At 41.8% G+C, this 23625-nt stretch overlaps 1 protein-coding gene across 11 annotated transcripts in view; it reads left to right on the top strand.

Moving 5' to 3' along the window:
• EZH1 (enhancer of zeste 1 polycomb repressive complex 2 subunit) overlaps positions 1 to 23625 on the top strand; it is a 235978-nt gene that overhangs the window by 110753 nt on the left and 101600 nt on the right. For all 11 annotated transcript variants that reach the window (XM_033918305.1, XM_033918308.1, XM_033918309.1 and 8 more), the window contains 3 exons: positions 955 to 1057; positions 12934 to 13097; positions 23230 to 23321. In XM_033918305.1, the coding sequence (XP_033774196.1) occupies positions 955 to 1057; positions 12934 to 13097; positions 23230 to 23321 (359 nt within the window). The remainder of the gene's footprint in view (positions 1 to 954; positions 1058 to 12933; positions 13098 to 23229; positions 23322 to 23625) is intronic.

The raw sequence follows: 23625 nt of genomic DNA, 5'->3' as shown, positions 1-23625 counted from the left end.
TCTTAAAGGGATGAGGGGCCATTAGCCAGAGCCCAATTGATCTTTTGGACTTAATTGCACTCCATTTCTCCTGCTGATATATGAAGGGCAGCTACATGATCATTCTTGCAATCTTTTATGAAGCAGTGCTATTTGGATATTCAAGTCAGGAGAGACACTGGCTTTGGAGTAGGCATGCTAAAGGCAATGAAGGTTTTTCTTTAACATTCTGTGTGTCTGTACTGGCTTGATAGGATAAGAAGAAAGGAAAAATATGGTCTGTCCTGCTCATTTTCTTTCCTTCCAGACTAGTTGGGGGATCACCTGTTTCTGTAATGTTTCGTGTAGGGGTGGGCAACTCCGGTCCTCAAGGGCTGAAATCCATTCGGGTTTTTAGGATTTCCTCAATGAATATGCATAGAAAGCAGTGCATGCAAATAGATCTCATGCATATTCATTTGGGAAATCCTGAAAACCTGACTGGATGCCAGTCCTCGAGGACCGGAGTTGCCCACCCCTGGTTTAGTGTCATAGTGGCAGGTTCTCAGGTTCTATTATGGTTTGATTGCATTCTGGATGATTCTTCTTGAGCATGGGGATGGTCCTTTGGGACCCCTGACTTTACACTCCAGGAGAGGATTCAATGATGTTACTCAGTTACATAAATACTGAGGAACTGCAAGTTGCATGATGTCGGTTCTTCAAGCTTTTGTTCTCTGTCTCTATATGCTGAGGGACGGAGGGAGGGGGCAGGCAAAACATGTGCATTTGGAGTAGTATGATAGGAATCCGGGTAGAGCTTTGGATCTTTGCCCAGAAATAGCTAAGAAGAAAAAATTTAAATTAAATCAGGTTGGGCAGACTGGATGGACCATTTGGGTCTTTATCTGCCATCATCTACTATGTTACTATGTTAATCAAGGAAAGAACATTTGCAGGTAAGGCAAAATGTTTCCCTTCGTTTTTTTCTTTTAGGCAACAAAAATGTTTTGAAGAGCCATTTCCCAAATGACATGATCTTCAAGGCAATTTCTTCTCTCTTCCCTGATAGTGGCTTTCCCGAGGAGTTGAAAGAAAGGTATGGATCTAATTCTGGGAAGTATGTTGATATATATGTTGAAGTGGAGTGTTCTGTGATTCCTCCATAAAAAGCTTTTCTCTTGCTATGAAACCCTAAGGGGACAATATTCTTCTGCCTGTGGCAGCCAACATTTTTCTTTAAACACTGGCCACTGTGGGGGGGGTTTACAACCGGATATTCTTGTACAATCCCACTTTATTCTGGGACCAGTGGGTTATTTCTGTCTACCCACCAGGACTTTGTAAGAAGCCTCAAAATTCAGAGAGTTAACCCCCCCCTCATATTTTATAAACCTCAGTCTTTATTCCTACAAGCCAGGCTGTAGGAGCTTGTCTTTTCTGCTCATGTTTTATTTTGTGTAATTTCAGTCTTTGTGTTTGTGGTTTTCGCCCTCGTGCTATGGAGGTTTCCTATGGGGAAAGCTCCAACTTTGAGGAAAAGTCTATTTTTGCAGGGTTCCCTGCTTGTCAGTAAGCCCTCTGGACAACCTGCAGATCAGGGCTCAGGGACTGTTCCCTTGAGAGCTAGCTCACCCCAGGTTCGTCTGCTAGTAGGTCGAGCGCAAGCTGCATGGTTTTGTGGAGGTGCACCCAGGATCAGAGCTAGACTGCATTCCTCCACTAGGTGTGCTGCGTGACAAGTCCAAGGATGGCAGAGGTGACTGGCCATGGAAGTTAGGCTGGTGGGGCAGTCAGAAGATTCAAAGTTCAGCTTTCCAGCAAGTTGAGGCAGAGGATCTCCCTGTGAGCTTCTTTTAACTGCAGTGTTTTCCTGTGAGTACCAGCTAACAGTTTGATTGTAGATTTTGGGAGGTCTTTAAAAAGAGAGTTTTAGGTGGTTTTTCTGCATGCCCTACCTCCCCCCCCCCCCCCCAATATCCTAAAATTGTTGTTTTTGAGGGTTTTCTGTGGTTTTCTCGGGGTTTTTTTTAGTCAAAATAGGCATTCAGTGGCCATCTTGGATTTTTCCAGATTTGATTTTAAAGTTATATTTTATAATTGTCAGCTTCATTTTTGAAAGAAAACCGCAAAGATGACCTCTCCAGGGCAGGATGTCATGGATTTGTGCCTCATTTGCAGTGGGTGGCTGTCAGATGTGCAGCTGTATTCCACATGTGCTGCAGCCCATGCAGGGTGTGAGAGACTTGCCTGGATTCGGTGCCTTCGACCTCTAGGGTCTTCTAGCACCTTCTGTCTTGACTCCCATGAAAATGGCAGGGGGGGGGGGGCCCTGGGGAGTGAGCAGGCGACACTACGGCGAAACACAATCGTGTCTCAGGAGATAAACCTGGTAAATACTCCAAACAGTCCCCAACTGGAGCACAAGGTCGGCTTCAGATGATTGGGTTTTCCCTGGATTTTGTTGATATGCTTTGTCAGGCATAATTAGGAGGAGAAAAAAAATAGTCTCTGCCTGTCTCCCTTTCACTGGCCTCTATACCAGGCACAGGGACCCCCTGCAACTGTGGTCCAGGGTATTTTCTCTTGCCTCCCCTAGGGGGTGCTTGCAGGTATGCAGATAGTGCCCTCTGTTGCGCTAGTTTCGCTTTGCATATCTCTGTTTTTGCAGGAGGGCACTGTTTGGGTTTAGCACTCAGTTTTGGGGGGTTCCTAGTTAAGGCGCCCCCTTCTATCAGTGCATGCTGTGGAAACAATTATAAAAACTAAAATTGTGGAACACATAGACAAACATGATTTAATGAGACTGAGTCAGCATGGGTTCAGCCAAGGGAGATCTTGCCTCACCAAGTTGCTTGACTTCTTTGAAGGTGTGAATAAACATGTGGATAAAGATGTGCCGGTTGATGTAGTGTATCTAGATTTTCAGAAAGCTTTGGATAAAGTTCCTCATAAGAGGCTCTTGAGAAAATTAGAGTCATGGTATAGATCACATGTGTCAAACACAAGGCCCGTGGGCCGAATCTGGCACGCCTGACCTTTTTATATGGCCCGCAGCAACGTTCCCGATCTTCCCCTTTGATCTCAGCATGTCCTCCCCTCCACGCCGCGCCGATGCCGCCACGCCGGAAAGTCTGCCAGCCTTGGCAGCGACAGCAGTGCTGTTCGTGGCTCCCCCTCCTGCCCTCTGTCCGCCACAGTCCACCCTGGCGGAAACAGGAAGTTGTTCGTCATTGGAGACAGACCGCGGCAGGCAAAAAGCAGGAGCCATACACAGCACTCCCGAATCGCCAAGGCTGGCAGATTCCCCGGCCCGGCAGCAACATCAGATTGGTGCCTGAGGGAAAGGCACGACAGGCTATGAGGAGAGCGAGATGAAGGGAGAGGGGTTGGACCTGGGGTAGTGTGGAGAAAGAGGGAGAACCGTTGGGAAGAGAAAGGGAGAAATGGTGGACCTGGGGGGAAAGAGGTAGGCAGACAGGGGGAGATATGGGATGGGGGCAGTTGGGAAGAGAAAGGGAGAGAAGTTGAATCTGGAGATGGAAGGGATGGAGAAATGTTAGGCCTGGGGGTGAAAGGGAGAGAGAGATGCAGCATCAATATTTTTTTTTCCTTCCATCTCATTGTTCAGCATCAAGGGGGGAAGGAAGAATAACAATAGAAAAGAGTCAGAGCAAAACGTTGGACCAAGAGGAGAGAGGAGGAGATATAGAAGGAAATAGGCTGGGAAAGGAGTGAGATGGGAAATGGGAGAGCTACAGAATAAGAGAAGATGGAAAATTGATAGGTAGCTGAAAATTTTAAAAGGAGAAGGATGAGAAAGAGGCCAAGATTTGTGTGGACAGAGGCAGAAAAGAAAAAAGGAGAAAAGTTGAAAGGGAAAAATCAATATGTTGGAGACAGGGACTGGAGCAAGAGAGGAGGAGAAAAAAATGGACAGCAGACACTGGAAAGAGAATTAGGAGATAGACAAAATCAGAAAGAGAAACTGGGACCAAAAGCAAAATGACCAGACAACAAAAGGTAGAAAAAAAATCATTTTATTTTCTATTTTGTGATTACAATATATATCCTGTCAGAGCTGATGTTAGACAGCTAGAATGAACTAGGACCTGAAAGAGAGGAAAAGTCTTTTTTATTTATTTTGTAGCTGGCGTGGGGTTGGAGAGGTTGCATCCCTATACTTCTACTAAGACTAACCCCCTTCTTTGCTGGCGCACAAAGTGGGTTTTGGTGCCGGCGCCGGCGATTGATCCGACGCTCACAGAAGTCCTGTGAGCATCAGAGCCACCACCGGTGCTGGGGCTCACACTGCACGTCAGGAAAGGAGGGGGCAAGTATCTTAATAAAAAATCTGGCCCACGACTTAGCCTGCATTTTAGATTTCAGTTTGACACCCCTGGGATAGATGGTAAAGTTTAGTTTCAAGTTTCAAGTTTCAAGTTTATTAGTTTTTCATATCCCGATCATAAAGCAAATATCTGACCGGTTAACAATAAAAATTTAAAATAAAAGAGTAAGAACTAGTTAATAGTGTATTAAAGAGTATAGGGGAAACATATTAAACATATACAGACAAACACGACCGTGAGGATGAATGGGGAGGAGGGGAAAAGTTACATGATATTAGAAGAAATGATATAGTGGGGAGGGAAAGAACATGAAGGGTAATTGTGCGTGATGTTATGAGATGCCCTGATGAAGAAGATGAGAATCGTGAGAGTGTTGAAAATTTAATAGATGAAGTAAGGATTAGGATTTGGTAAAAGCATCTTGGAATAGGAAAGTTTTAAGATTGGTTTTGAATTTTTGTAGATGATTTTCGTCACGAAGAAATTGAGGGAGAGAATTCCATAAGGTTGGAGCAGTAATAGCAAAGTTAGTTTTCCTAGTATAGTAGGACTCTTTTAGAGACGGAACAAAAAGAAGTTTTTGATCGGTGGATCGTAAGGATCGGGGAGAGCTTTGGGGAATTAATAATTTATCGAGGAATAAAGGTAAGTGAGATTGTTTGATTTTGAAGATAAGCAGTAAGATTTTATAGGTTATGCGATGTGTGACTGGGAGCCAATGTGCTTCTTTAAGAAGAGGGGTGACATGTTCAAATTTACCTATTTTGTAGACTAGTTTTATTGCAGTATTTTGTATAAGTTGCAACCGTCGAAGTTCTTTTTGAGGTAATCCATTTAACAAAGAATTACAGTAATCTAAATGCGAAATGACTAGGGAATGAATGAGGATGTTAATTGAATCATTATTTAGAATAGAACTGAGTGAACGGATGATGCGTAATTTAAAGAAACAGGTTTTTACTACTGAGCTTATGTGGTCATGAAAGGAAAGATCTCTATCGATAATTACTCCTAATAGTTTTACTTTAGTATCCATTGCTAAAGGTGTGGATTTGATATAAACAGTTCCAGGTATAGTTTCAGATTTTTTGATGGGGAGCAGAATACCACAAGATTTATCAATGTTTAGTGAAAGTTTGTTAGAAAAAAGCCAATCACTTACAATATCTAATTTGGTATTTAGATCATTTATTTCTAAAGGGTTTGAAGTATTTATTGGGAAGAGTAACTGTATATCGTCAGCATAGGCGAAAATTGAGAATCCTAGTGATTGGGCGAGAGAAAGAAGAGGGGAAAGAAAGATATTGAACAGTAGTGGCGACAAAATAGAGCCTTGAGGAACTCCAAAAGTTTGAGTTATCGGAGAAGAAGTTTGACTTTTTGCATGAACTGTAAAGCTACGTTGATGAAAATAGGATGTGAACCATTTGAGAGCGTGACCTGTAATGTTGCATTCAGCTAATCTGGATAAGAGGAGGGAATGATCGATAGTGTCAAAGGCTGCAGATAAATCTAGGGAAATTAATATTACTGATTTTAGATGATCGTGAGAGTATTGTATGGTTGTAATTAGACCAAGTAAAGATAATTCTGTGGAATGTGAAGTTCGAAAACCAGTCTGATAAGGATGTAAAGCATGTGTTTGATCAAAAAATTCTGATAATTGAGAATGGATAATTTTTTCGGCAATTTTGGAGATAAATGGCAAGTTGGCTATGGGACGGTAGTTATTTGGTATAGAGGGATCAGAGTTGTGTTGTTTAAGTTTAGGGAAAACTAGAGCTGATTTCCATGTAGTAGGGACGCAGCAGTCAGTAAAAGATTTGGAAATCATTTCCCTTATATAGGGACCAAAGAAAGAAAAGAATTTTTTGAGAAGAGATGGAGGAAAACTTTCAATAGAGTTATTGGAGGAATTTATAGAATGTAAAATAGAGGATAGTTGAGTTAAAGATGGTAGTTTGAAATTAGAGAAGGAACTGAGAGGTAAGAAAGTTATATCATTATTAGTAGGGAGCGAAAAAGCTGGAAGAGAAGGTCCGAGGTGAGTTCGGATAGTAGTGACTTTGTTGTCAAAGAAGAGGGATAGTTCCTTGGCAGATGGTAGAGATGAATCTGGAGGGGGGAGGTTTTTTTTTGAGTATTTAGAAAGAGATTGTGCAATACTAAAAAGAGTGGATGAGTTACTAGTGCTGGAGATAAGGTTTGAATAATAGTCTTTTTTTGTTTGTTGAATGATTTTTTTGTAGTGTGTAGCTTTATCTTTATATGACAAAAGGTCACTATTATAATGATGTTTTCGCCATTTGTTTTCTGCTGACCGTACCTGTCGACGGAGGAGAATCAAGTTTTCATTAAACCAGGGTTGGTGTTTCTTGGAAGTAGAGTTGAAAGTTGGTTTATTTTTTTGTTTGACAGATTTAGGAGCTAATGAGTCTAGTAGGGACGTTGTAGCGGTTTCCCAATTAGAAAATTGTTCTGTGATAGATAGTGATGAAAAATCATTGAGATTTAAGTCAAAGGAGGATTGAATGGCAGGAAGAGTTATGGTATTTAAATTACGGTTGATAAAAGAATTGTTTATCGGTTTGATGATATTTGGATGGGTTGGTATGTTAGATTGCCAAGTGATTAAGGTGTGATCTGACCAGGGTACTAGAATGAAATCAAAATTATAGAAAGAATCAGTCATAGTGGTTGGGCATAAGATCATGTCTAGAATATTTCCTGCGGTATGTGTAGGCGTATGAATGAGAGGAGACAGTGATAAATCAGAAATTAGAGTTAGGAGTTCGGAAGTGTTATAGTGATTAGGGGAGTTGAAATGAATATTAAAGTCTCCAAGAATTATAGACTCAGGATATGCAATATTGAATTCAGTTATAGTGGAGATAAGAGATGAGAGAGAGATTTTAGTTATTGGCGGAGGTGCATAGATAAGGAGAAAGTTAAGAGAGGAGGAGAGTTTGATTGAAAATTGGAGAGATTCAATAGGAAAGTGAGAAAAGAAGGTGGAAGTATTGACCTGAAGTGGAATTGAGGCATGATATATAATTGCTAGTCCACCTCCCTTTTTATTAGAACGGGGTTGAAAAAATGTTTTATAATTAGGTGGACAGGCCTGAGTAATGTAAGCATCATCTCCCCGAGTTAGCCAGATTTCTGTAAGACATAGAATATGAAGCTTGTGTTGTGTAATAATATCATGGATTAGATGATGTTTGTTTTTTATAGAACGAACATTTATGAGGCCAAAATTAATTGTCAGGGGGTGGTGGGGTTGATTAGAGCAGGGATTGGAAGGGGGATGAAGTGGGATGGAAATAAGTTGCCTTAGGTGAGGTTTGAGTTGATGCTTGTAAGTTATGGGTTCAGTATGGCGACGGCCCCAGATAGTTGGGATGGACGACATGGAATTTGGGGTAATGGATGGAAAAATATAGAAATCAAGTACTGAGCTATGAAAATTCAAGAGAAAAAAGAAATATAAGTTGAGAGTGAAATAAAACAATCTATGGAGGGAGGGAAGAGCAAACGAGAATGAAGTAAAGAGAGGGTTAGAACGTGAAGTTAGTAGTAAATGAAGGAGCTTCATGAAGGAGCGCATAAAGGAGCAGGACCTGCTCCTTAGGTGCGCTCCTTTGGCGCGCGCCTTTGCGGCGTGCGCCGCAAGGCAGTGAAATTTATAGGGGCAGTTACCAGCAAAGAATTATGGGAGGAGTCGTCGGCGCCGCCGTTGTAGATTATGAATTGGTTATGGGATTGAAAAGAGGGTAGGGTTAAATGGTCATTTTTCTCAATGGAGGAGAGTAAACAATGGAGTGCCACAACGGTCTATACTGGGACCGGTACTGTTTAACTTTTTTTAATAAATGATCTGGAAATTGGAATGATGAGTGAAGTAATTAAATTTGCAGATGACACTAAACTGTTCACAAAGTTGTTAAAATGCATGCAGATTATAAAAAAATTGCAGGCAGGAAATTGGAAGACTGGGTGTCCAAGTGGCAGATGAAATTTAGTGTGGACAAATGCAAAGTGATGCACATTGGGAAGAATAACCTGAATCACAGTTACCAGATGCTAGGGTCCACCTTGGGGGTTAGTGCCCAAGAAAAGGATCTGGGTGTCATTGTAGACAATACGATGAAACCTTCCGCTCAATGTGTGGCGGCAGCCAAAGGAGCAAACAGGATGCTAGGAATTATTTAAAAAGGGATGGTTAACGACTGAGAATGTTATAATGCCTCTGTATCGCTCCATAGTGTGACCTGGTAGACCAGAATGTACGCAGATAAGGCTAGACTCAGTTAGGGCTTGGGTCCTTGACCTAGGGGCTGCTGTGGGAGCGGACTGCTGGGCACGATGGACCACTGGTCTGACCCAGCAACGTCAATTCTTATGTTCTCATCTGGAGTATTACGCTCAATTCTGGTTTCTTTATCTCAAGATATAGCGGCACTAGAAAAGGTTCAAAGAAGAGCGACCAAGATGATAAAAGGGATGGAACTCCTCTCACATGAGGAAAGACTAAAAAGGTTAGGGCTCTTTAGCTTGGAAAAGAAACAGCTGAGGGGAGATATGATTGAAGTTTACAAAATCCAGAGTGGAGTAAAATGGGTACAAGTGGATCGATTTTTCACTCCATCAAAAATTACAAAGACTAGGGTACTCAATGAAGTTATAGGGAAATACTTTTAAAACCAATAGGAGGAAATATTTTTTCACTCAGAGCTCTACAACGCATTGCCAGAGGTTGTGGTAAGAGCAGATAGCGTAGCTGGTTTTAAGAAAGGTTTGGACAAATTCATAAGTACATAAGTAGTCGCCTCCGCCGGGGCAGACCAGAGGTCCATCCAGCCCAGCGGTCCGCTCACGCGGCAGCCCATCAGGCATATTGCCTGATCAGCGGTCCCTGACTAATTTTATGCCTACCTCTACACTTATCTCTAAACCTTCCACTGCTCTTATCTGTACCCCTCAATCCCTTTGTCTTCCAGGAACCTATCCAGGTCATTCTTGAAACCCTGTACTGTGCTATTTCTTATCTTATCTGGAGGAAAAGCCCATAGTCTGTTATTGAGAAAGTCATGGGAGAAGTTACTGCTTGCCCTGGATCTGTAGCATGGAATGTTGCTACTCCTTAGTTTTTGGCCAGGTACTAGTGACCTGGATTGGCCACTGTGAGAACGGGCTACTGGGCTTGATGGACTATTGGTCTGACCCAGTAAGGCTATTCTTATGTACTTATAGTACTGTTATTATCGTTCAGGTTATTAATGTTTCATATCCTGATTCAATTATGTTTATTTGTTGCTGTTTTACATTTCTAATTGTGAGCAGAATACACTTACTTGTTGGGGAGTGTCCCTGTTCCCCTCTCTTTTGTTATTATCTTCTACAGATGTTCTTGGCTGCTTTGCTACTGACTAATGTTTACAGAACCAGTGACAGTGATGAGGTGTGAGGGGGAGGGGTTTAAGTCTCTGAAATTTGAGGTTTCCTACAAAGTCCTGGGGGGGTACATGGAAATAACCCACCAGTCCTGGAATAAAGTGTGGATTTACAAGAAAGAAGATTAGTAAAGGTAAGAATCTAATAGTGGTCCTGAATATCTGGGCACAACAGCTGCTGTCACTTATCTAGGTACCAGTGATATTTAGATTGATACTCAGATAACTGCTGTCTTAACTGTATCCGGATAGTTACCTGGTTAGTGGAGTGAATATTGCTGCACAGGGTAGTTCCCAGCTGTGCCTTAACTCCATCCCTCAACCCACTCCAGCACTGTCCAGATAGAACTGGGGCAGTTGGAGCTGCCTCCTATCCCAATAAGTGCCAATGAATATCAACCACTAAGGGCCCAATATTCAAAGTGATTTAGCTGGCTGCTGACCAGTTATATCACTTGGTCAGGACTAGCTGCTAATATTCAGTGGCACTTAACTGGCTAACTGCCGCTGAATAATACAGTTAGTGCCAAACACAAAGCTGGCTCTATTGGGGTGTTCTGTTGGTAGAGTCAGCACTTGGTCACTTAAGTGCTGATATTCAGCCTTTAAACAGCCAGGTTTAAGGAATAAATGGGATCGCATAAAAGTCCTAATTTTATGCAGTAACCCTTGGCGACTTAAGTGACTATTATGTTGGCTGGCTTAAAAATAATCTGACATTCAAAGCTGAAGCCCAAACAGGTCCCGGCTTTGAATATCTAGGAATAATACTGTCAATGGTGAGCAAAATGCTCACTACTGATGGCTGATTATTGCCCCCTAGATGTTTACTTTTATAAATTTTTATTCTCTTCATATATATTCCTGTTGACTTTTGGAAAAGATTTTGAGATTGAGTTTGTAGAACTGACAGAGCCAACACAAAGAGCTCATTTTCTCTGAGGACAGTGAAGATTGTAACAGCTACAGTAATGGGTGATGTCATTGGGATGGAGCCTGTCCGAAATAGTTTTCCAAAGATTGTCAGAAAGCTTTGGAAAAGCTACTGGGACTGCACACAAGTTCCTATGCTAGCTACTGTAACTGAATCTCTCTTCTGTTGGACATATCCTTGCTGGTTGGTGACCAGAATGAAAGCGTGGGCCTATTAAGCTGCCATCTATAGAGAAATGGTAGCTATAGTGTGACTGATTCATTTGTGCTGCCTGTTCAGACAGGAGCACTGAACAGATGTACTGTACACTTCTCCCTCCGTATCCATGGGGGTTAGGGTCAGAGCCGGACCGCGAAGTGTGGAAAACCGCGAATAACTTTTCAGCTGGCTCTGACCCACCCCCGCCTCCCTCCTGCATCCCCGGAACCTTACCTGGTGGTCTAGCGGTGAAGCAGGGCAGGAGCGATGTTTCTATGCTCCTGCCCCCTGCAGAGCTGTCACCAAAATGGCTGCCGTGAATTCCCATTGTAGTCTCTACATTTTGGTGACGGCTCTGCACAGGGTAGGAGCATAGGAACATTGCTCCTGCCCAGCTTCACCGCTAGACCACCAGGTAAGGTTCTGGGAAGGCTCAGACGGCTAAAATATAGCCCAAAAATGGAAATTGTTTCTTTAAAAAAAATTGCGAATAACCGAATCTGCGGATACTGAAACCTTGGTTTTGAAGGGAGAAGTAGCATGTAAAATAAACTGCTACTACTTATCATTTCTATAGCACTGCTAGACGTACACAGCGCTGTACACTAAATATGTACAATCCCAGCTCAATAGAGTTTACAATCTAATTATAGTAGAATCTTAGCTATCCAGCACCCATGGGGATTGTGGATGCCGGATATCTTTTTTCCCGGTTGATTGAAAGTGCTGTGTTAGAATACAGATCTCAACGGAGACAGCCCAACCTACTTAAACAACCGCCTCATCCAAACTACCTCAACCAGACATAGAAAAACACCCCCCCCCCCCCCAAATCAAAGAAGTTACGGAAAAAATTATACGATGGCCTCCTAGCCACTCAAGCAGCAAAATTAGATAACTAAATCTCCGATCTACTGATAACCCCAGACTACAAGATGTTCAGAAAGGAAATAAAAACTATGCTCTTCAAGAAATCCCTGAAAAAAGCCTAATACCACGAGTACCTTCCTTCTCCCCTTCCTCTTCCTAACTCACTGATACTACCCGATCTACTCTTTGGAAATGACCTGTGATCTTACTTTGTAACCCTCCTTCTATAACTCTTTTGTAATCCGCCTTGAACCGCATGGTAATGGCGGAATAGAAATCTCTAATGTAATGTAATCTCCCCTCCCTCTTGCCCCGAAGCACCAATGTGGCAGCAGTCCTGAGCCGCAAAGCCCTCCTCCCTCCCTCAAGCCCCAAAGTGGCTGAAGCAGGCGGCAGTCCTGAGCCACAAACCTCTCGCTCGTTCCCTCTCTTCCTTCTTTACCTGAAGCGCATTCAGTCAGCAGGAGGCAGCCTCAAAACAGGTGGCTCGTGGCCAGCCCTGGCATGGCTTTTCCTCTGACGTGTCGACACATTAAGAGTTAAGGCCCTGCCAGGGCTGGCCGCAAGCAGCCTGTTTTGAGGCTGCCTCCTGCTGACCAGCTGCGCTTCAGATAAGGAAGGGAGGGAGCAAGCGAGGCGGTTCATGGCTCAGGACTGCCACCTGCTTCTGCCGCTTCAGGGCTTGAGGGGGCTTTGTGGCTCAGGACCATTACCATGCTGGTGCTTCAGGATGGGGAAGGGGGGGTGCTCCTGTCTCAGTTGCTTGGGGGCTTGAGGGAGGAAGGTGGGATTTACGGTTCAGGACGCTGCTGCACTGGTGCTTTGGTTCAGTAGGTAGGTGGGGTTTGCGGCTCAGGACTGCCGCCGCTTCAAGCTCTTTGTGGCTTGAGGGAGGGAGGGGGGCTTTGTGGCTTAGGACCACTACCGTTGATGCTTCAGGGGACTTTTTTTCACCGACGATTCTTTTGCCGGTTGGGTGAGAGTGCTGGTTAGCTGAGATTCTACTGTAATAACAGGCAACTTATGTATTTATTTATTTACACTTTTTTTTTGCCCATCCTCTCAAAAGAGCTCAGAATGGGTTACAAATCTTTCAGCTGAGTTTGAATATTTACTCAGTCTGCTTTTTCTTTGTGGAGTTCTTTGAAATGCGATCTTATTTTGGCAGGTACAGAGAACTGACTGAAGAAACTGACCCTAATGTACTGCCCCTACAGTGCACGCCAAATATTGATGGGCCATGTGCAAAATCTGTGCAGCGAGAGCAATCATTGCATTCCTTCCACACACTCTTCTGTCGGCGATGCTTTAAATATGACTGCTTTTTGCACCGTGAGTTGTAAAATTTAAAACCTTTTCTCTTATTTCTTTAACACACTTGAGGTACAAAGGATGGAATAAATGACCCCTTCATGCTTCTCCCAACCATTAATTTGTTTTGTTCTATGTACCTAGTATTGTCTTCGGGTTCATTTATCTTCATGTTTCCTTGAAATCTATGGTCAAGACTGGGCATAATATGCCATGCTGTCTTCCCCTACAATGAAAGCTTATGTTTGGTGAAATACCCAGTGTTTGTAATCAGAAACTTTGCCAATAAAATATTTTGGAAAATATTTGATTAGTAGATCAGTTTTTGGCACAAAGGAGATAATTTTGTTAAGGGGTTTCCATGTTTCACATAGAAAAAAGGGCTTTTATAAAATTATGCAGCTGTATATGCACAAGGAATTCATGGGGGCATAGTTTGAAGAGAGTAGAGGCAGAGTTACTGTGAGTTTATGTATTTTATAAAATATATTAAAGTATGCATAGAATATGTGCACAGATTTATACAATTATCCAAGAACAAGCAGGCAGCATATTCTTACATGTGGGTGACATCATCTATAGAGCCCGGTACGGACAGTGCAAATATCTGTTACTTTTAAAATGAAAAAATCTTGATCTGCCTGTACTGTAGGTGCACGAGTGCCTTTCCACCCGCTGCCAGCTCGCAGGACCATCAGTTCTTTTTTTTCCATGGAGCGGAGAAGACACCGGTATTTTTAAAAAAGGGTTCCAGGGGAGATCCGGGGAATTACAGACCAGTAAGCCTGACCTCCGTGCTGGGCAAAATAGTCTAAACAATTATAAAATCTAAAATTGTGGAACATGTAGACAAATATGATTTAATGAGACAGAGTCAGCATGGGTTCAGCCGAGGGAGATCATGCCTCACCAATTTGCTTGACTTCTTTGAAGGTGTGAATAAACATATGGATAAAGGTGAGCAAGTTGATGTAGTGTATCTAAGTTTCCAGAAAACTTTTGATAAAAGTTCCTTATGAAAGGCTCCTGAGAAAATTAGAGTTATGAGATAGAAATCAATGTTCAATTGTGGATTAAGAATTTGTTATTGGAAAGAAAACAAAACAAAGGGTAGGGATTCAGTTGAGAGCAACCTTTGTTTTGAGATATCCCTGCAAGTGTTTTTATGGTATTTAATGGGAATAGATTTTATGAGCCACAGCAATTATCCAAATTTATTTCCTCTAAAGTACAACTTGTAGAAGCTTCCTGAGTTATTCCAGTATGTTAGCTCAAAAGAAAGAAAGGTTTAGGATCTGTATCGCCTCATCTTGAGTTTTCCTTTAATATTTATGTCTTCATTTTATTTCAGCTTCTTCACTATATGTATGGTGGACTAACTACAATCTGTATAATTTCTCATTATTTCCTGTAATATGAAATATTTTGTAGTGATATTCTTTTGATATACAGACTGTTATTGCTTCTTGACTTTTTTTTTTTAGATTGCCAATTGTTAAAATTAAATAAAGAATTAAAGGAAAAAAAAAAACCCCAAACCAAAGGGTAGGGTTAAATGGCCATTTTTCTCAATAGAGGAGGGTTAATAGGGGTGTGCTGCAGGGATCTGTACTGGGACTGGTGCTATTTAACTTATTTATAAATGATCTGGAAATTAGAACTACGAGTGAGGTGATTAGATTTGCAGATGATGCTATGTTTGTTTATTAAGATTTGATATACTGCTCCAGCATGTCACTGACCTAAGCGGTTTACAATGCAAGAATTGATAAGGTTAACAAATTTAAAATAATAGGCACATTAAAACTTCACTTTCTGTCCCAGTTGGCTCACAATCTAAACTAAGGGCCTTTTCTGTCAAACTGCACTAGCAGTTTGTAGCGCAGTGAGCCGAGCTGCTCCCGATGCTCATAGAGTTCCTATGAACGTCGGGAGAGCGCGGCTCTCTGCACTAAAAACTACTAGTGCAGTTTGAGAGAAGAGGCCCTAAGTGCCTTTGAGAATAGTTTAGGAAAAAGAAAGAAAAAGAACCCCCAGAAAAAGGATATGTTATAATTATATAGAACCCAGTATATAAAGAAAAAAATTTTTTTTCATAAGAATAGAATAACAAAATAAATACATAAATTCCAATCAATCAAAGTAGAAAATTAAAGTATAAAGGTAAAAGATAAAAAAAATTCACTAAGAATCAAACAAAGCAGTCCGAAGCACAGTTGAGGTGGAGAAAAGGCAGGATTCAAAAAGTCCAGCCAGAAGCATCAGGATCTCCAAATACAGGGGAGCAGCATACCATGCCAGACACTGCCAAGAAGGGCCCTGGTCAGGGGCAACTGAAGGCAGCAGATAACGGGACACAGACTCCCAGAGCTAATCCTCATCCAAACATCTTCGGACCAAACATCAGCCAGATCCTCCAAGATACGCCAGACATCATCATCGGGTCGCTCTCCACTATACTGTTCAAAGTTGTTAAAACGCATGCAGGCTGTGAAACACTGCAGCAAGACCTTAGAAAATTGGAAGACAAGGTGTCCAAGTTGCAGATGAAATTTAATGTGGACAAATGCAAAGTAATGCACATTGGGAAGAATAGTCTAAAAACATAAGAAGTTGCCTCTGCTGGGTCAGACCAGAGGTCCATCGTGCCCAGCAGCAGTGATCCATGTTTAAATCATTTAAGCCCCCCTGTCCTTCTGTCTATGCCCTATCATAGCCTATCTCTACCTCTATCTGTATCCCTCAATCCCCTTATCTTTCAGGAACTTATCCAATCCTTCCTTGAAACCCGGTAGTGTACTCTGTCCTATCACAACCTCCGGAAGCGCATTCCAGGTGTCCACCATCCTCTGAGTGAAAAAGAATTTCCTAGCATTGGTTCTAAACCTGTCCCCTTTCAATTTTTCTGAGTGCTCCCTTGTTCTAGTGGTTCCCAGTAGGCTAAAGAATTTGTCCCTTTCTACCTTCTCTATGCCCTTCATGATCTTGAAGGTCTCTATCATGTCTCCTCTGAGTCTCCGCTTTTCCAGGGAGAAGAGCCCCAGCCTTTCTAACCTGTCTGCATATAAAAGGTTTTCCATACCTTTTATCATTTTTGTTGCTCTTCTCTGAACCCTCTCAAGTATCGCCATGTCTTTCTTGAGGTGCGGTGACCAATACTGGACACAGTAGTCCAGATGTGGGCGCACCATCACGCGATACGGCGGCAGGATGACTTCCTTCGTCCTTGTTGTAATACCCTTCTTAATAATACCCAACATTCGGTTTGCTTTCTTTGAGGCTGCCGCACATTGTGCTGTTGATTTCATTGTTGTGTCCACCAGCACACCCAGGTCTTTTTCAAGGGTACTTTCCCCTAGCACTGATCCCCCCATTTTGTAGCTGAACATCGGGTTCTTTTTCCCTATATGCATGACCTTGCATTTCTCTATATTGAAGCTCATTTGCCATTTTTTTGCCCACTCTTTTAGTTTTTTTAGGTCCCTTTGTAGGTCTTCACAATATTCCGCGGTTCTAACCCTGCTACATAGATAGTTTCATGTCATCAGCAAATTTTAGGACTTCACCACACTTTGTCCCCGTTTCTAGGTCGTTTATAAAAACATTGAACAGCAGCGGTCCGAGCACCAACCCCTGCGGGACACCACTCGTGACCCTCCTCCAGTCCGAGTAGTGGCCCTTCACACCAACCAGTGCCTTTCTGCCTGCTTTCTGCCTGCCAACCAGTGCTTAATCCATCTGTATATGTCCCCTTCCACCCCGTGGTTCCACAGCTTCCTAAGTAGCCGCTCATGAGGTACCTTGTCAAAGGCTTTTTGGAAGTCGAGATAAATGATGTCTATGGGTTCCCCTTTGTCCATCTGGCTGTTTATCCCTTCAAAGAAGTGCAGTAAGTTTGTTTGGCACGATCTTCCTTTGCAGAAGCCATGCTGGCTCACTTTCAGTTGTCCATTTTTTTCTATGTGCTCACTGATGCTGTCTTTTATCAGTGCTTTTACCATCTTGCCTGAAACTGAAGTCAAGCTTACCGGCCTGTAGTTCCACAGGTTACCCCTCGATCCCTTTTTGAAAATAGGTGTGATGTTTGCAATTTTCCAGTCCTCCGGGATCTCCTCAGTTTTCAAGGATAGGTTACAAATTTGTCGGAGTGTTTCTGCTATCTTGTTTCTTAGTTCTTTTAGTACTCTTGGGTGGATTCCGTCCGGGCCTGGTGATTTGTCGCTTTTCAACCTATCTATCTGTTTGAGGACATCCTCATGGCTTATCTCTATGTGCTGTAATACCAGCAAATGAAGGCTAATAACTTTAAACTTGGAACATAACAAATCTCACTGCACCCTCTTCCAAGTAACTCTTCTTCCTTTTATTAGTAAGTCACATCATTTCAGACCTTCATATTATACTTTAATATTTGCTTGCTTTAATATTTGGTTACTTTGGACCTCAGAACCACCTCCTCCAACCGTTATTTTCGTGCTCTAAAACGGGGAGCTTCTCAGGTGTATTGTCCTCACTGGCCCATAGTAATTACTCACAAATTTTAGCAATTTTTTACCACTTTGTTAATTTTTATATATCTACTTTTTATATACGCTTCAATTTGTACTTAGCTTTCTCATTTGTACAGCGGCAGGACCCGACATGTTTCGCAGTCGCTTCGTCAGGGATCCAAGCTGTGTATAAAAAAACCACATTAATCAATGCTATTGTACAACATTAATGTCCTACTCTGAAATCACACCCCAACTCTCTACTCACCAAACCGCTAGCGTCCACCCCGCTCTAATTTTAAATCGCAAAGATGGCGGTGGCGGCTTGAATATCTTTATTTAAAGGGCTTGTTACAACAGACCACGCCCCCTATATCCTCTCTTTCTCCTCTCAGCTTGTACTACCCATTTTAAGGAGGAACCAACCCCAAACCCTTTTAAAATAACGTTTGCCATTCTATGTCCATGTTTAAACCCCCAGGGAACACTGTGTTAAGACGGTGAATCCACCGTTGTTCTTTCACATTCAAAGCCGCCTCTCTGTTTCCACCCACCCTCCCTTCACTCACACTATCAATCACTCTCCACTTCAGTTCATATACTTCATGTTTTTCATTTATCATATGTTGAACCATTGGAGCCTCAATTTTTCTGTTCAATATACGAGATTTGTGCTCGTTTAAGCGAACTTTCACTGGTCTGGTGGTTCTCCCTACGTACAATAATTCGCAAGGGCATATTATTATATAAACCACCCCTCTACTGTTACAGTCAGTGATGGATCTAGAATCAATCTTTGTGTGTTTGCCCGGAGCTTCCCAACTATGCCCCTCAATAGTGTTTTTACACCATTGGCATTTACCACAGGCTTGATGGTATCCAACTTCCGTTGTCACATACTCATGATATTTTTAAAAATTTAATATTTGTCCAATAGTTCTACCCCGCTGAAAAGCTATCATGGGGAACTCCTGCAAACAATTATGCAGGCTCAATATATGCCAATGCTTCCTCATAATTTCAATAAGCACCTTGGTAGCCCCTGAAAAAGGCAATACACATATGAGACGATCTTGCTCATCTTTATTTTCCCGTTCCATGATCATTAAATCCCTATCGGCGTACCGTGATCTCAGGTAAGCCTTCCTCAGGGTGCCCTTCGGGTATCCCCTACTCAAAAACCTATCCTCAAGTACTGCAGCCTGACGTTTAAATTCTGGAAGTTCGGAGCAATTCCTCCGAATTCTAAAGTACTGGCTGATGGGCAAATTCAATTTTAATTTTTCTGGATGGTGACTAGAAAAATGGAGCAGGGTATTACGAGACATGGGTTTCCGATAAACTGTGGTGGTAAACCCCTCTAATGTGTGTCTTATTGAAAGGTCCAAAAATTCAATTTTATTGTGATGGTAAGAATAATTGAACCTAATCTGAGGGTCCCTCGAGTTTAAATACTCTATAAACTCCATTAACCCCTTCTCAGATCCCCTCCATATCAGAAAAATATCATCCAGAAATCTAGTCCAAAAGAGGACATCTTTAAAATAACTGGAAGAATACACAAATTGATCTTCATAATTCGCCATGAATAGGGTCGCCACCGAGGGTGCCAGGGTGGCCCCCATGGACACCCCCTGGATCTGGTTAAAAAACTGACCCTGGAATTCAAAATAATTTAAATTTATGACCCACCGGGCCAACTGCAAAAGAAAGTCCGTAGAGATCCTCCGTGGGAACTCTCGCTTCTCCAATGTGTCCTTTATTAGTTCTTTTTTGCCTTTAAATGATTCATTACTGAGAAAATGGTAGGATGTTAGAGTCCCAAATAGTAGGGAATGGTTAAGATTCATATGAATCAAGAACAATTTCTTAGTTTTCCTTTAAATTTGTTAGTTTGTAAGAAGCATGTCTCCCCATTATTGTGGGCTTGAAAAGGATTTTTGTGTTGTATAAGTATTGTTAAACTTTGTGTTAGAAACCTTTATATCCTTGATATCATTTAATATTGTTAATTATTAAATTTATAAATTTAAAAAAAAAAAAAAAAGCTGTGTCAGTAACAGTGAAACAAATCGAATCGAAATATTTTTCTCTGAATCGAGCAGCACTAACATGGACAGTATACTGAAACCTTACGCCCAATGTACAGCAGCATCCAAGAAAGCAAACAAAATGCTAGGAATTATTAAAAAAGGGATGGTAAACAAGACTAAGAATGTTATAATGCCTCTATCGCTCAATGGTGCGATCTCACCTTGAGTATTGAATTCAGTTCTGGTCTCTTTATCTCAAAAAAGAAATAGCAGCACTATAAAAGTTCAAAGAAGAACAACCAAGATGATTAAAGGGATGGAAGTCCTCGTACGAGGAAAGACTAAAGAGGTTAGGGCTCTTCAGCATACAAAAGAGACGAATGAGGGGAGATATGATTGAAGTCTACAAATTCCTGAGTGGTGTAGAATGGGTACAAGTGGATCAAATTTTTTACTGCATCAAGATTTACAAAGACTAGGGGACACTTGATGAAGTTACAGAGTAATACTTTTAAAACCAATGGGAGGAAATGTTTTTTCACTCAGAGAATAGTTAAGCTCTGGAATGCGTTGCCAGAGGATGTAGTAAGAGCGGTTAATATAGCTTATTTTAAAAAAGGTTTGAACAAATTCCTGGAGGAAAAGTCCAGAAACTGCTGTTGAGACAGAGATGGGAGAAGCCGCTGCTTGCCCTGGATCGGTGGCATGGAATGCTACTTGGGTTTTTGACAGGTACTAGGGACCTGGATTGGCCTCCGATCCAGTAAGGCTCTTATGTTCTTACCACTGGAGCCTACATTCTTTCCGTCTCTTCTGTGTCACTTGAGAAAATCCGGATTGCTGATCCAAAGAACTTATCATTCATGTGTCTGAAGTAAAGTTTAAATACAAAGTCTCTGTCATGCTCCAAGGCAAACGTTACCAATAAAGTTATCCTTTCTGTAACTACTTCCAGGGAATACCGTTTATATCTTTTTGAAGATGTGATCTCCAGAATTATAAACAATATTCTAAATGAGGTCTCACCAGAGCCTTATACAGGGGCATCGATACATTCTTTTATCCAGGACAAGCAGGCAGCATATTCTCAGATGTGGGTGATGTCATCCACGGAGCCCCGATATGGACAGCTTTAAAAGTGCATCGCCACTTTAAGATCTTGAGAAAGTGTGCGAACTGTCTGCACCGCACATGTGCAATTGCTTTCCTGCCTGACGTAGGCTTGTAGTACCTCAGTTCTTAGTTTTCCGTGGAGCTAAGAAGTTGTATTTCTGAACACTGTTCAGTTTTTTCGTGTTGCCTTCCCGCTCTTACGTTTTTTCTTTTAATATATTTCTTTTAAAACATCTTCATTAGTTAAAAAAAGAAAGAGAGGAATCTTTTTTTTTTTCTCTCTCTCTCTTTTTCCTCACAGCTTTTTGTCATCAAGGACTTCGTTTTTTCTCTCAGCCTTTGAGCTTGACTTGGCTGACACGGTCTTCCCATCCATGTCCAGGCCAGTAACAGGCTTCAAAAAGTGCTGCAGGTGCCAAAGGCCAATTTCTATCACTGACCCACACAGTTGGTGCTTGCAGTGCCTTGGGCCTGAACATCAGATGCAATCCTGCGCTCAGTATTCTACCCTGCAGAAACGTTCCATCAAGAGTTGGAAACTTCCAACAGGAGAAGTTGTTTGGGACCAGCATGGACACCAAAAAGACATCACATCGAAGACATCGACACCGGTGTCAGGAGACCTCACTCTGTCCGGTAAGCTAGCTAAGAAGCTGTCAGCTTCCCAACCGGCGTTGCAGGTCGATCTTGCATCAAGTCCCTTGATGCCAACCAAGCAGCGACGATCACTTTTGCGGCTTGCCTCAACATCAAGGTGTGCATCCTCATCGAGGCCACCTTCTCTAAGGCAAGCGTTTGCACCAATGGTACCGGCAGATAAGCCTGAGGTACCGATGCTTTCTTTTTTGTGAAAAGCTTGATGTGCTTTTCTAAGCGGAGTTGGTTGCTACGTTCAAATTGCTTACCCCAGTATTGACTCCCTTTGTACTGGCCCAGCCTCAGCATAAAGCTATCAGATCCAGTGGTACTGCAATTGGCACTCCGGAACGGCATCGACGCTCCATGCCTAGTCATCGATCTCTGTCGAGACACTGATCCAGCTCATCGAGATATCGTCGTTCCTCCTCCCCCTCTCGATGCTCTAAGTTTAGTAAGCATCGTTCTTCACATGCTTCAAAAAGAAAACATTGTTTTCTCTCACGTTCTTTGAAGATAAAGAGCTTCACTTCATACCTCATCATCATCAGATTGGCACCAGACTCAATCTAAGCATCAATCTTCTTGACGCATTCCTTCACCAAAGCCCTTTTATGATTCTAACTTACAGTCTGATTAAGCTGAGAACTTCTCTGACTCTACAACAGAGGCTTATGATACTCCCTCGGAAAAATCTCCACAAAAGTCTCCCCCAAGGGCTAAATCTCCTACTGAAAGACTTTCTTTCACTAAATTTATTAGGCAGTTAGGAAAAGAGCTACCAGTCAAGCTAGAAGTTGACTGTTCCTACAGTGCTGAATACTTGGAGGTCTTAGATTATGATGAGCCTCCTAAAGAACTTCTCAGACAACCATTACATGGTATTCTCAAAGAGACTCTTCATAAATTGTAAATCACTTTAAATTAATGATATTGCGATACATCAAAATTTTAATAAAACTTGAAACTTGATAAGAATTGGGAAACACCCCTCACCATTACAGTGGCTCCCAGAAAATTGGACTCTTTGTATAAAATAATTTCTTCACCGGGTTTTGACAAACCACAGCTTCAGCACCAGTCATTAGTGGTGGAGTTGACTTTGAAAAAATCTACTCCATCAAGAGTCTGTCTGTGCCATGTGAAGGGTGCACTATGGACAAATTTGGTCGTCGCCTGTAACAAAATGCCATGTTGGCGAACAGAGTACTAAATTACAATTTCTATATCTCCTGCTATGTAGATGACTTAGCAGTTTGGCTGATCAAATGGCTGGACGTACAAGTAGACGATTCTCCCCCCAAAAATATTTTGGACATATTTTTCGAGAATGGACTTTGGATGTTTCTGACTTTGGGTGACTAGGATGTTTATTATTATTATTATTATGCTGTTCCACATGTTCAGTTGGTAATAAATTTAGGCACCAGATTATAGAATAAGGAAAAGAGTCTCCATACAGGCTTTATTTTACTGGCTTAAAATTTAACTTGGCTGTTCTGGCTCTGTGGTGTTTTGTTGGATTTAGATGGGAAAAAAACCAAGGTGTTGGGTTTTCTGTTAAAAGGTTTGTTGCCACCAATCCAAACAAGAGCTGGTGCTGAATCAAGAAAGTCTCCTTGTAGGTACAGCTTCCTGGGTTAGGACATTTGGGGGGACAGATCCACTATTCCTTAACACAAGAATACTCAACAATATTCTAGTATCCCGAGTGATATACTGTATACTCGGTAAGAACCTGAATGATTGATCTATTACTATATTTGGCTATATGCTTGCTGCCTTGATCATACCAAATAATCAAAAATATGAAATCATGGCTGTGTTGCAACCTGTTTGTTTCCTCAGCTTTTTCTTGTTTTTTGGTTGTTTTTTTTTTAGCCTTTCATGCCAGTCCTAATGTATACAGGCGGAGCAACAAAGAAATAAAAATTGAGACTGAACCCTGTGGAACACACTGTTTCTTGTGGCTGGTAGGTCTATATGAAACTTAAATTTTTACCTGTCAATCATATGAAGGAAGAATGCTCCATGGATTGTACCAGTTAACATCCTAATTGGGAGATTTTCAGACATTTTAGGTAGCCTACAATAAATGATGGCTTCCTCCTGTCATGAGATATATAACCTTGGTAAAAATATAGTAATAAGTGTTTTCACTTCTACAAATATATATACTCACATGTCTGCATCTTCACTCATATGCTACCTTTTGAAATATTATTTCTAGATCTCTTTAATTTGGCTATATGGTTGAATGAAAAGTAAGGCCTCCAC

Source organism: Geotrypetes seraphini, chromosome 13, assembly GCF_902459505.1.
Source record: "Geotrypetes seraphini chromosome 13, aGeoSer1.1, whole genome shotgun sequence".
Taxonomy (NCBI): Eukaryota; Metazoa; Chordata; class Amphibia; order Gymnophiona; family Dermophiidae; genus Geotrypetes; species Geotrypetes seraphini.
The sequence above is the reverse complement of the archived record's forward strand: the minus strand, read 5'-3'. Positions and strand labels throughout refer to the sequence as shown.